The sequence below is a fragment of the Ranitomeya variabilis genome, chromosome 6 (assembly GCF_051348905.1).
Source record: "Ranitomeya variabilis isolate aRanVar5 chromosome 6, aRanVar5.hap1, whole genome shotgun sequence".
Lineage (NCBI taxonomy): Eukaryota > Metazoa > Chordata > Amphibia > Anura > Dendrobatidae > Ranitomeya > Ranitomeya variabilis.
In genome coordinates this window covers 4,401,118-4,415,459 of record NC_135237.1, presented here as the reverse complement: position 1 = coordinate 4,415,459, position 14,342 = coordinate 4,401,118, and the positions used below count along the sequence as shown (strand labels likewise).

General features: G+C 48.3%; 1 protein-coding gene across 1 annotated transcript in view; it reads right to left on the bottom strand.

Annotated features, from left to right (window-relative positions):
* The window catches only part of LOC143781260 (acid-sensing ion channel 1C-like), a 230,182-nt gene that overhangs the window by 73,245 nt on the left and 142,595 nt on the right, over positions 1-14,342 (bottom strand). Inside the window, exons 3-4 of the mRNA XM_077267758.1 lie at positions 4,552-4,679; positions 2,426-2,576 (exon numbers count right to left, since the gene is read on the bottom strand). Coding sequence (XP_077123873.1) covers positions 2,426-2,576; positions 4,552-4,679 — 279 coding nt within the window. The remainder of the gene's footprint in view (positions 1-2,425; positions 2,577-4,551; positions 4,680-14,342) is intronic.

The window sequence follows — 14,342 nt, the reverse complement described above, 5'->3', positions numbered from 1 at the left end:
GCCAGTGAGGACATCTCCATATTACTGTGGCCAGTGAGGACATCTCCATATTACTGTGGCCAATGAGGACATCTCCATATTACTGAGGCCAGTGAGGACATCTCCATATTACTGTGGCCAGTGAGGACATCTCCATATTACTGTGGCCAGTGAGGACATCTCCATATTACTGTGGCCAGTGAGGACAACTCCATATTACTGAGGCCAGTGAGGACATCTCCATATTACTGTGGCCAATGAGGACATCTCCATATTACTGTGGCCAGTGAGGACATCTCCATATTACTGTGGCCAGTGAGGACATCTCCATATTACTGTGGCCAGTGAGGACAACTCCATATTACTGAGGCCAGTGAGGACATCTCCATATTACTGAGGCCAGTGAGGACATCTCCATACTACTGAGGCCAGTGAGGACTTCTCCATATTACTGTGGCCAGTGAGGACATCTCCATATTACTGTGGCCAGTGAGGACATCTCCATATTACTGTGGCCAATGAGGACATCTCCATATTACTGAGGCCAGTGAGGACATCTCCATATTACTGAGGCCAGTGAGGACATCTTCATATTACTGTGGCCAGTGAGGACATCTCCATATTACTGTGACCAGTGAGGACATCTCCATATTACTGAGGCCAGTGAGGACATCTCCATATTACTGTGGCCAGTGAGGACATCTCCATATTACTGTGGCCAATGAGGACATCTCCATATTACTGTGGCCAGTGAGGACATCTCCATATTACTGTGGCCAATGAGGACATCTCCATATTACTGAGGCCAGTGAGGACGTCTTCATATTACTGTGGCCAGTGAGGACATTGCCATATTACTGAGGCCAGTGAGGACATCTCCATATTACTGTGGCCAGTGAGGACATCTCCATATTACTGAGGCCAGTGAGGACATCTCCATAATACTGTGGCCAGTGAGGACATCTCCATATTACTGTGGCCAATGAGGACATCTCCATATTACTGAGGCCAGTGAGGACGTCTTCATATTACTGTGGCCAGTGAGTGACATCACCATATTACTGAGGCCAGTGAGGACATCTCCATAGTACTGTGACCAGTGAGGACATCGCCATATTATTGAGGTCAGTGAGGACATCTCCATATTACTGTGGCCAGTGAGGACATTTCCATATTACTGAGGCCAGTGAGGACATCTCCATATTACTGTGGCCAATTAGGACATCTCCATATTACTGTGGCCAGTGAGTGACATCGCCATATTACTCTGGCCAGTGAGGACATCTCCATATTACTGAGGCCAGTGAAGACATCTCCATATTTATGTGGCCAGTGAGGACATCTCCATATTTCTGTGGTCAGTGAGGACATCTCCATATTACTGAGGCAAGTGAGGACGTCTCCATATTACTGTGGCCAGTGAGGACGTCTCCATATTACTGTGGCCAGTGAGGACATCTCCATATTACTGTGGCCAGTGAGGACGTCTCCATGTTACTGAGGCCAGTGAGGACATCTCCATATTACTGTGGCCAGTGAGGACATCTCCATATTACTGAGGCCAGTGAGGACATCTCCATATTACTGTGGCCAGTGAGGAGATCTCCATATTACTGTGGCCAGTGAGGACATCTCCATATTACTGTGGCCAGTGAGGACGTCTCCATATTCCTGTGGCCAGTGAGGACATCTCCATACTACTGAGGCCAGTGAGGACATCTCCATATTACTGTGGCCAGTGACGACATCTCCATATTACTGTGGCCAGTGAGGACATCTCCATACTACTGAGGCCAGTGAGGACATCTCCATATTACTGAGGCCAGTGAGGACATCTCCATATTACTGTGGCCAGTGAGGACATCTCCATATTACTGAGGCCAGTGAGCGACATTTTAACATAAAGTCATCATTCACCACATCGTTGATTATGAAACGCTGGCAATGATGGATAAAGTGAAGTTTAAGCGATAGATTGCGTTTCTACCCTGGCTACCCAGTAATGTCAGGTACATTAAATAATTGAGAACTGTGCATTGACCACAATAGTATGGCTTCCCAAAGGGGAAGAGAGGGAGCGTAAGGCAGGGTGCCAGATAGGACCAGGTGTAAAGAGCAAAACGCGCTGTCTGTGATGACATAACTGGACATAGCGCTGTTTGAAAAAGACCGAGGCAGGGTCAAAACGTAACATATCGCTTACCTATCACATTACCCATCATCGCTTGTTTTTGACATTCAACGGTGTGGTGAATGATGACTTTATGTTAAAATAAAAACACTATTGCAATCTATGGAAAAGGTTGACACGGCCTTGATCTGAAAGGACATTTGCTCAGACCCTTGTGATTACGAGACACTTCTGGCTCCATACTTGTAATCACTGACATCATGTGCTCACATGTACATATTTCACTGCATCCTCCATATAGTATATAGACTTTACCTGGCATATAGACCAAGCGACAACCGCATGCTTCCAGAATAAGGCGAGTCTCACAACTGATGCGACAGGCAGAGATACTGTACTTATCAAAGTAAGGAGACGTGAAGGGAGTATCCTTACAGTCCCCCCACGGTGGAGGCAGGTATGACAACTGAGGAAAAAAAAGTTAAGGACAAATATGATGCATTGTGAGTAGTGATGATGAGCAAATATACTCGTTACTCGGGATTTCCTGAGCACGCTCGGGGGACCTCCGAGTATTTTTTAGTGCTCTGCGATTTTGTTTTTTTTCGCTGCAGCTGAATGACTTACAGCTACTAGCCTGCTTGATTACATGTGGGGATTCCCTAGCAACCAGGCAAACCCCACATGTACTCAGCCTGGCTACTGGCTAATAGCTGTAAATCATTCAGCTGAGGCGATGAAAACTAAAACTCCGGGCACTAAAAAATACTCGGAGGACCCCGAGCGTGCTGGAGAAATCTCAAGTAACGAGTATATTCTCTCATCACTAATTGTGAGACCACAAAATTCCAATTTACAGGTGAAGGCTCCAGGCCAATGGGTCCACTAAATATGAGCTCATGATTCGTGAGCCCTAAATATTGGCTGGTGATATTCTCAAGGGTCTCTTTGCACCACACTCGGACTGGCCCACCGGAGAACCGGAGGATTCTCCGGTGGGCCCACGCACTGACACCTGCTGGCATACTGGCCAGCAGCTGCCTAGGGCCCCCACTGCTCCAGGGGCCCCCAGCCAGTGGCTATGGGGTCCCTGAGTCAAGGGGGCCCGCCCTGTGCCAGTAGCAGCAGCTGGAGATAGGATCCTGTCCCTTCTGCTAAAGCAGAATGAATATTCACGCTTCTGGGGAGGCTATGATGGAGGTGATGGGCAATGATGGTGGTGGGGGAGGTAATGATGCAGGTGGTGGAATGGGCAGTGATGGAGGTGGTGGGGGAGAATGAAAGGGGTGGAGGGGGAGAAGGCAATGATGGAGGTGGTGATGAGGACAATGATGGGGGTGGAGAGGGGCTGCATTATACTTTATGAGGGGGCTACATTATATTCTGTGGGGGGCTGCATAATTCTCAGGGTACTACATTATATTATGAGGGGCTACATCATAGTATATGAGGGGGCTACAGTATACTCTATGGGGGGCTGCATTATATTCTGTGGTGGGGCTGCATTCTCTCAGGGGACTACATTATAGTCTGTGGTGGGCTGCATTATACTATATGAGGGGGGCTACATTATATTCTATGGTGGGGACTGCGTTATACCTGAGGGGGTTGCATTATATTTTGTAGGGTGCTGCATTATATTCTATGAGAGGGGACTGCATTATATTTTATGAGGGGGCTACCCCAACCCTTGCTACATAATTAAGACATGAACTACCTTATATTATAACCTGATATTAGCACTTTTTACCGCACAATTGGTGGTCTTGTATCTACAGTATTTCTATGTAGCTACATAGTGGGCCCTAAGAATGATTTTCTCTGGTGGGCCCAAGGTGCTCTAGTCCGACGCTGCTTTGCACGGTGGGTTCAATTTCTTCAACATGTTGAAAAATAATTTTTTAGACATTGACTATCATCTTAAAGAACCTCCTGACATCCACTATGACTATCACCATCTAAGCTGACTTGAAGAGTGGTAGTTAGTAGAGAAACATATGATGTACTCCATAGAAAAGAAAAAAACATTACCATTTAGAAAACACCTGTCTTTATCTTCAGGAGTGCCATTCTGATTCTGCTGACTGGCCAGAAACGTCCTACCAAAGAGAAACAATGGAAAGGCACATCCTATAATAAAACATTCTTCAAGCTTTATTAAGATGCAGGGCATTAAAAATACCACAAGGGAATAATGTGGTGCAAAAACCACGTCATAGAGCTTGTGGAATGTTTAATGCTATGCATCTTTAATGAAGCCTCTAGAATTTTTTATTATTAGATAACGCCTATCCATTGTTTTTCTTTGGTTAGAGAGACATATGGTTGGTTTCTAGAAGTCTTGGTGTTGTGCCCTTGATTAGTAATTGTCTTCATATTAGTTGTGTACTTTATTGCTCAACACAATATACCGTAGATGTCACAATGGTAGTAAAGGATACATTCTGCTGCTGACAGGATACAAATGTCTGGAACCCTGGGGCAACACCGAACCCGAGCTGACCTATGTCTGGAGGCTCATCCTGACTGTGAATCTGAACCTTCACTCCAGCCTCTAGTAAAGAGTCAGCTGCCCGGAACAAAGTACAAGTACACAAAAGAAAGGGATTTAATGATTTATTATGACCATAGTCATGTCCTCTAATGATCTCCTACAGATACAATGTCATAGCCTTGTCCTCTAATGTTCCCTAGATACAAGGTCAAAGTCGTGACCTCTAATGGTTTCAAGGTTCAAGGTCAAAATAATGTTCTACAATGGTCTTTAGATACAAGGTCATCATTATGCCCTCAAACAATCTCCTGCAAATACAATGTCATCATCATATCCTCTAATATTCTACATAACAGATGCAAGGTCATCGTCATGTCCTTTATTTTTCTACAGATACATGGATGGTCATCATTATGTCTTATAATGGTCAATAGATACAATGTCATTGTCATGTCCCCTAATATTTCGCTACAGGCACAAGGTCATCGTCATTTCCTCTTGCAGTCTATAGATACAAGATAATCAACTCTTTTAGAGGTCTACAGATACAAGGTCATCATCATGTCCTCTATTAATCTACACATACTGTACAAGATCATCGTGATGTCCTTTGATAGTCTCCAGACACAATGTTATCATCATGCTCTCTATTAATGTACACGTACAATGTCATCGTCATGTTGTCTAATAGTCTCCAGATACAAGGTCATCATCATGTCCTGTAGTGCTCTCCAGATACAAGGTCATCATTATGCCCTCTAGTGGTTTCCAGATACAAGGTTATCATCATGTCCTCTAGTGGTCTACAGATTGAAGGTCAAAATCATGTCCTCTAGTGGTCTACATATACAATGTCATCATTATGCCCTCTAGTGGTCTCCAGATACTAGGTCATTTTCATATTATATAATGATCTACAGATACAAGGCTATCATCATGTCCTCTAGTGGTCTACAGATACAAGGTCAAAATCATGTCCTCTAGTGGTCTACAGATACAATGTGTCATGGGGAGCAATGGGAAGACAGAAAATAAGGAACCTGGGCCCTTGAACTGCCCCATAGTCTAGGGGTGCTCTGCCTGCAGTTAACTCAGGGGTACCCTTGATGGTAGGGAGGCCTCAGTCACCGACCTGTCCCCATCTCCTGGCCAGCCCTGAAATAACCCCCAACCCCTCCCCAGAAGGTGAACCATAAAAAACACACAGTTAACCCCTTACTGACATTGGACGGGATAGTACTCCCGATGTCAGTATTCCCCAAGTTGATGTGGGCTTCGGCCGTGAGCCCGCATCAAAGTCAGGTCATGTCAGCTGTTTTGAAGAGCTGACATGTGCCCGCAATAGGCGCCTATTAACTAGTTAAATGCCGCTGTCAAACTCTGACAGTGGCATTTAACGAGCGCTTCCGGCCATTGGGACGGAAATATGCACACCGCTGACCTCAGTCACGTGATCGAGGGTCATCGGTTCATCAGCATAATAATCAGAGGTCTCCTTGAAAGACGGATGCAGGATTGCTATGAGACCCACTCTGTGGTCGGCGCTCATTGCAATGCTGTAATTCTACTTAGGGACGATCTGAGCATCGCCCCTATGTAGCAGAGCCGATCAGGCTATGCCAGCTTCTAGCCTCCCTTGGAGGCTATTGAAGCAAGCCAAAAGTTAAAGAAAAGTGTGAAACTACAGAACTGTTTGTAAACTGCAGAGACGTGGAGTCACACCTCTTAAAGCAGGGGTGGGGAACCTCAGGCCTCAGGATCATTTACGGCCCTTGATGACCTTTTAACAGGCCCCCGAGCAGATTCTCAGGGACCACATTCTTGGGCAGGGAGCTGCATTTTGATTACAACCAGCTCATTAATTTCTTCTTGCCCTGTTAGCACTGTCACAGTTCACACCGTGCTGCCAACACTATGTCACGAATCCCAGCAGTATGTCAGGGATCCCAGGGAGGATATCATTATCATCCCCACTACTCACACCAATTTGTCACGAGTCAGGGTTGTTTGGTTGCCCCTGGTTCCTTCTGAAGGGGATTTATCTATATCCCACTTCCCAGTTCTGGTTTGGAACTTGCAGCTCTCTGGTGCCCACCTTACCCTCAGGTCAGACTAGGTACTGCACCTAGAGTAATTAGTCACCAGAAAGGCTGCCTGCTGTGTACTGGCTATTGGGCACACTGCAGCGAGGGCAATATAACTACTCCCACACAGGCGGGAACAATAATTATCAATGCCGCCAGTCGCTGCAAAGATTCCCAGTTGCACAGAACAAAGAATGCTGCCACCAACTCTGATTAACAGGTCCGGAGCCAACCCAAATCAGGAGTGTAATTCACTTCAGAGGACACAGTTCCTTATAGAGCAGAAGAGACAAGCTAGCAATTAAATATTTTACTCCATGAAAAATTAGGCAGTGTTTACAAAGTATAAAAAGATATTAGAAAGGAGACAATTCGTATATATATTACAGATTACAAAATAAAATAGGATTAATGTTGAAAAGAGAACACTTACAGTCGTTAGATCATTTCATATCAGCATGGCAGCCGTGTGCTCAGGAGATACATCCAGGTGCATTGGAAACAGCTTGAAAAGCTGTTGCTAGCTGGCTTCCTGGACCAAAACTGCAGGCTGGGCTAAGAGTATAGTGACTTACTTCTGAGCTTGTGACATCACTAAAGGGCTGATTGATGATATGCACGGATCTGATAGTTATTTACGCTTTTCCAAAGTCTCAGACAAAGGCATTCCTGAGTGAGAGGGGAGGGACCACTAGTGGCTTTACAGGATTGGTCACCTGCAGTTTAAAGCCAGATCCTGCTCACACACTAGGTTCTAGGCTTTGCCATTGAATGGAGGAATGCAGAGGGGGGAGAAAGGGGGGTCGAAGTTGCATTGTGTGTGTGTAGAAACACATCAACCCCTGATGAAGGATTTAATCCGAAACGTGCTTCGGGGTGCACTGTACTTGGAGGGACGGACGTTGCAGGTATATTGCCAGGTTTATAGCTTCTTGTTCTTTGGTGCACTTTACATGTAGGATTCTGGCACATTTATTTTTTCCCTTATTCTTCATAGGTTTTTACCTTGCTCAGCATATGTTACAGATCACTGTTCTTTTTTCATTTTTTGTCATATATCTCGCATTTGGCACATGGCATATATGTAGGATATAGGTATGCACACCTATATTATTATATTTTATTTAATAGCCCATAGCTTGACTATTTGGCTCCTCACAGTATAGCATTTGCACCTGTCTAGTTTTATTACTGCATTTATTATTATTTATTTATTATTGCTTCTTTGCACAACACTTATATATGTAGATACATGTATTGTGCCTACCACGGTCCAAGTCTTATATGATTTTTCCATTTTTTTGTCCGTCCGGTCATTATTTTATTGTTATACACTTTTTGATTAATTCTTCCAAGAACAGGCACATTATGTAGTGCCATTTGCCATATAATAAATAAGGGCATTCTTTTACATACGTTTATATGTCTTGGCCTTAATTTTGATATTTTACATTTTATATTTTATATATATTGTTTACCATATTTGTTTTCCAATCTTGATGTTTTTGTTTTTGTAAATATTCCGAATGGTCTACCATTCATTTTATTATGCAGCTGTTACTCTTCTATCTTATTAATTTTATTTACAATTAAATTCTATCAAATATATATATATTTATATACCCTTCTTGGCTGGAGAATAAGTTAGCTGCATATATATTTCATTGTGTGTGTGTAGAGAGCCATGTCCTTCTAACCTCACAATATAATATGGCATTTTTGGCATTATCGTGACACCTCCCCCTTTTGGACTGCGCTACGGAGGCAGAACCTCTCGGTACTCCTCCATGCGCACCTCAGCAAGTTCACCCTGGCGGGACAACCCATCTACATTACCATGCTCCCTGTGTGTTCAATGGTAAAGTCATACTGCTGGAGGGCAATGTTCCAGCGTAGCAACCTTCCGTTGGTTCCACACATGGTATGTAGCTAGCGCAGAGGATTGTGGTTGGTCACCACAGTGAAGGTGCGACCGTACAAGTAGGGCTGCAAGCGTTGCAGGGCCCAGACTATGGCCAGGCACTCCTTCTCGATGGTAGAATAGGCCAGTTCCCTTGGCAGAAGCTTCCGCCTCAGGTACAATACGGGGTGCTCTTTGTTCCCCGAGTCGACCTGGCTGAGCACAGCACTGAGGCCAAACTCACTGGCGTCGGTCTGCACCAAGAACAGTCGACTGCTTTCAACACAGGGACGTTGAACAGTGATGTTTTCAACGCCTGAAGGCCCCCTCACAGCCGTCGGTCCAGTTGATGATGTGGGGCAGCTTCTTCCTGGTGAGGTCCGGCAAGGGTTTTCCCAGGCTACTGTAGTTCTGAACAAAGCGGCAATAGTACCCGGCACTGCCCAGAATGGACATCACCTGTTTCTTGGTTCAGGGGGTGGGCCAGGACACGATTGTGCCCACTTTCCCAGGTTCAAGCTTTATAGTCTTCCCACCTACCCGGTGCCCCAGGTAGTGGACCTCTCTCATGCCCATCTGGCACTTTCCCGGCTTGATGGTCAGACCAGCTCGGTGAATTCGCCTGAGTACCTCCTCGAGATGATGCAGATGTTCGTCCCAGGAGGGACTGAAGATGGCAATGTCATCCAGGTATGCCACTGCGTACTTCTCCAGTCCCTGAAGCAGGTGGTTGACCATCCGCTGGAAAGTGGCAGGGGCACTCTTCATGCCGAAGGGCATGACTGTAGACTCGTACAGTCTGAAGGGTGTGATAAAGGCAGACTTCTCCTGCGCCTTGGGGTTCAGGGGAATCTGCCAGTATCCTCGACTCAGATCCATTATGGTCAGGTATTTTGCGCCAGCTAACTTCTCAAACTGCTCTTCAATGTGCAGCATTGGGTTCGCGTCAGAAGCTGTGATGGCGTTGAGCCCCCTGTAGTCCACGCAGAACCGGGTGGTTCGATCCTTCTTTGGCACGAGAACTACAGGTGAGGCCCACGCGCTCTTTGACCGTTGAATCACCCCCAGCTGTAACACGTCATCGATCTCCTGGTGCATAACCTGCTGTACCTCATTGGAGATTCGATATGGTGATCGCCGTAGTGGGGCATGATTCCCGATGTCCACCTCGTGGACCGCTATCTCAGTCCTTCAAGGTCGGTTGGAGAACACATATTAGGATTCAGAATAAGAACCCGAAAGTGGGCCCTCTGGGTCATGGCTCTAGAGCCCCCGAGGGCGAGCGGGCCAGATGGAACCACCCGCTATACAGGGATTGTTATGAGCAGGCCCAAGGGGGATGGAGACACAACTGCTAGAGCCAAAGGGGCGACTACAGGCAGGAGAGGAAAAGAGACTGAGGACTGAAGGGAATGGACAGATGCAGGGAGAACTGGGAATATGGACGTTGATGGGAACCCAAGAACTGGACAAGGATCAATACGATGCTGCAAAAAAGGAGACAAAAAATGATGGACACTGGGAGACAAGACTTGATGCCAGACAGGCACGGTTGAGACACAGGACAAGCACAGCAGAGACACAGGACTGGCGCAACTGAGACACCAGGCAAGCATGACAGAGACAGGGCTGGCATGGCAGAGACACAGAGCAGGCACGGCAGAGATACAGGGCAGGCACGGCAGAGACACAGGGGGCCTGAGGACTTAAAGAAAGCACTGACAACAAATGCAGTGTATGCCTATAGAAGCACAGGCGTCTTACCTAGGAAGACGCCCGGGAACAAATACCCAATGGGCGCCACCATGTTGGGGAGGAGCCGTCAGGTCACGACCTCCCAGGTAACCCAGCGGCGGAGGAGGCGCGACCGCGCATGCGCAAAGTGACGACGCAACGAGATCTGGAGAAGACAGAGAAGGAGCAGCGAGGGACCGAGTAGGGAGCGCGCCGAGGGTTGGGAGAAGGCAGGTAAGTATTCAAGGACTTGACAACACGGCCCGGAAGGGTTCCAGCTTGGTTTGCAACTGCAACCACTGGTGTTCGATTAGCGAGGTGCTTACCTCCACGTCCTCAATGGACCCACCGGCCCTGGCTTGGTCCAGCATGTCCAGGAGGGGGTCTTCCTCCCCGTCTTCGGGCAGGCTGCAGACTGGTAGGACGTAAGGTTCACATTCGTGATGTGCCTTCATCATGTTGACGTGAAAGGCCTTTCGCCTACCCCGTGCGTGGTCAAGCATGACCACGTAGGTGACCAGGTTGAGCTGTTGGTGGATGACGTACGGGCCTTCCCAGGCTGCCTGAAGCTTTTCCTTTGGTATGGGGACCAGCACCCACACCTTTTGATCCACGTGGTAGGCCCGCTCCTGGGCGTTCCGGTCGTACCAGTGCTTCTGATCATCCTGAGCCTGCATAATGTCGTCATGCACCAACTGCGTCAAGGTCTGCATCTTGTCACGGGAGCGCAAGACATACTCCACTATGGACACTTCTGAAGGGTTCGGCTCCTCTTCCCAGAATTCCCTTACCAACCCAAGGGGTCCCCGGACTCGCCTGCCATACAGGAGCTCGAAGGGAGAGAAGCCCTTAGAGGCCTGCGGAACCTCTCGGTAATCAAACATCAGGTGTGGGAGGTAATGCTCCCAGTTGTGTCCTTGGGTCTCAACCAGCATGCGGAGCATCTGTTTGAGGGTACCATTGAAGCATTCACACAAGCCATTGGTCTGTGGGTGGTATGCACTCGATACCAGACTCTTCACCTGCATTCTCTTACAGAGAGCCTCCATTAGGCGAGACATGAATTGGGTCCCTTAATCGGTAAGCATCTCCCTGGGAAATCCTACACGTGAAAAGATAGCCAACAGTGCATCCACCACCTTATCTTCCCTAGTTGAGGACAGAGCCACTGCCTCTGGGTACCGGGTAGCGTAGTCTACCACAGTGAGGATGTATTGCTTTCCAGAGCTGCTGGGGACGTCCAGCGGGCCCACAATGTCCATCGGGATCTTCTGGAAAGGCTCCCCTATCACTGGCAAAGGGATCAGATGAGCCTTAAGAGCAGGCCCCGTCTTCCCCACTCTTTGACAGGTGACACAGGAGCAGCAGTAGCTTGACACATCGGTCCCCATCTTGGGCCAATAGAAGTGTTGAGACAGCCAGACCTTAGTTTTGCTGATCCCCAAGTGTTCAGCAAGTGGGATCTCATGGGCAAGCCGCAACAACTCACTCCGGAATTGCTGCGGGCCGACCAGCTGTCTTTCCATCTACAACTCCTTTTTGCAATTTTCCAGGTACTGTCTCCTGGTACAACCTCCCTCGTTCCCAGAATACACTCTCCTTATCAGTCACGGAGGTGGGTGTCTCGGCAATTTGTCTCAAATTCTCTAGGCTCGCATCTGAGCGCAGAGCGGCCTGGAACTTCTGGCTAGGTGAAGCCAGAAGCGACGTCAGGGTCCCTTCCCCACGGTAACCCTCTGGGACCTGCTCTGGGTCTATCTCTGGTTCAGTCATAACTGTGACTGAGGATGGTCCTGAAGGCAGAACGTTATCTGCGTTCTGGGCACTCTGACTGCGGGTGACAGCAGCTAGGTAGGCTGTCTCCCCGGGGATTTCCACAGACCTATCTGCCGGTGCTGCTATGGGTACTACCTCCCCATCCACCCCAACATTCCAGGAGCAGTGCTACTTATGGGCCAGTTACCTTCCTCGGTGGCACTGGTCAATTGCATGGCATCACCTTCCTCACGGTTCCCATGCACCTCCCCATTTTCTTGAGCACTGACTCTTGCTCCTGTTATGGGTTCCTCAACCTCCCACCCCGCAGAGTGATGTGGCTGAGCACTTCAGCACCTGTGGACACATCAACCTTTGCAGAAAAACGGTTATCAGGTTCAGTTGGCACATTTACATCATTTTCAGCAACATTCCTAGGGACCAAGTGGTTGTCACGGTGACACGTGCCTATGTTCATCATTAGCATCATCAATATTACTCTCAGCATTTTCTGAAAAATCATTATCCAATACGTCATTACCCAGGGAATCAGTGTCAGGTAACACATGCAATTTCCCATCATTATCAGCATCTGATCGGGGAGAGAAGTCAGTGACATAGTATGCAACCATCCTCCTCAAATCAGTTCCCAATAAAACATCAGTGGGCAAGTTATCGGACAGCCCCACTTCCTTCACCCAGCTCCTGGCACCCCAATCTATATAAACCCAGGCCATTGGCAGGGGACAGCGGATGCCCCCAATCCCAGTGACAGTCAGGGTTTATGCCCGGAATGATCTCTTCAGGGGCCGCCAGTTCGGGTCGGATGAGGGTCCCTTCAGCCCCGGTGACCTTGAGGCCTGTAACGACATAGCTCCCCCGGTGTTGTGCTGCACATTGTCACACACCCTCCCAACTGCCCTACCCACCAAAAGAACTGCTGCATCAGGCCTTGGCTGGGGGGTTCTTCTGCTTCTCCGGACAGTTGGCGCTGATATGACCAGTCCGTTTGCAGGAAAAACAATGGCGAAGGTTGATGGTAGGTCTGGTGCTGTTGGCAACGAGGACAGGGCCTCTGTTGAGTTGGCTGGCAGGGGCATCTGCGTGGTTGAAGGCTTACCCCCTCTCCAGCTGGCAGTGACTGGCTTCCGCACTTCCAATTTACGGTTGGCCTCATAGGCATCGGCAATCTGCGCTGCTTTCGTCACGTCTTTGGGTTCCCTGTCCAACACAAACTGTCGCACCTCAGCTGGGCAAAGATGTAAGAATTGGTCTTTGATCATCAGGTCTCGCAGCTGTGCATAGCTGGTCACTGACAGTCCTTGGGTCCACAGGTCAAAGTGGGTCCCGAGTCCATGCACCACATCGCTGTAACTGTCGTGTGGGCCATGTTGGAGGTTCCAGAACTTTATACGGTAAACCTCAGGCTAGTATTTGGTTATCAGGGCCTTTTCGATGGCCTCATACTCGTCATCTTGGTCTGGAGGGAGAGAAGCAAACGCCTCCAGAGCTTTGCCTTTTAGCCCTGGGGTCAGGTATTGGGCCCATTTGTTGCCAGGCAGCCGGTACTGTCTGCAGGCTTTCTCAAAGGCCCGCAGGAAAGTGTCCAATTCCCGTCCTTTTCCATCACAGGAAAGTGCTCTGACCGGGGTTTGGGTAACTGAGCGTTGCTTGACTCACTGCTCCGCGTGGTAGATGGTACGGCTCTGAGTTGGGCTAGCAGCAGTTCATAGTCCCTCCTGTTCAGCCCCCTGGGCTCTCTCTGCCTCCCACTTTTGCGCTTTTTCATGGTATTTCTGGATCAGCTGCACACGTCTATCACGGTCGTCGGCGGGGAGTTGTTCCAAGGCCGCCTGCAGGTGGGGGTCCTATCCGACCTGGTTGCTAGTAGGGCCAGCATTCAGTGGTTGGACCTCTGCTGCAGCACCATTTTCTCTTGCTCTGGCTTCTGCGTCTGCTGGGCTCTGAGACCGGGCTTGGTCTGTTTCAAATTGCACCAGTTCAGTGACCATTTGAGCCTTGGTTTTGCCCTGGGGGTCCAGGCCATGGTACATACATACTCCAACAAAAGTGTCCTTCTGCTGGGTGTACCAGGCTTCTCCTTTTGCGGACAACATTGCCAAATAAAAGATAGGAAAGAAAAATGAAGAGAAAGGGAGCGGGTAATTGCAAGTAGACACAGTATCGTCTCAGGACTAGTAAACACTGAGCTTGCTCTCCAAACTTATTTGCGCAGAGTCCTCGCAAGAACTTTGCAAGTTTTTA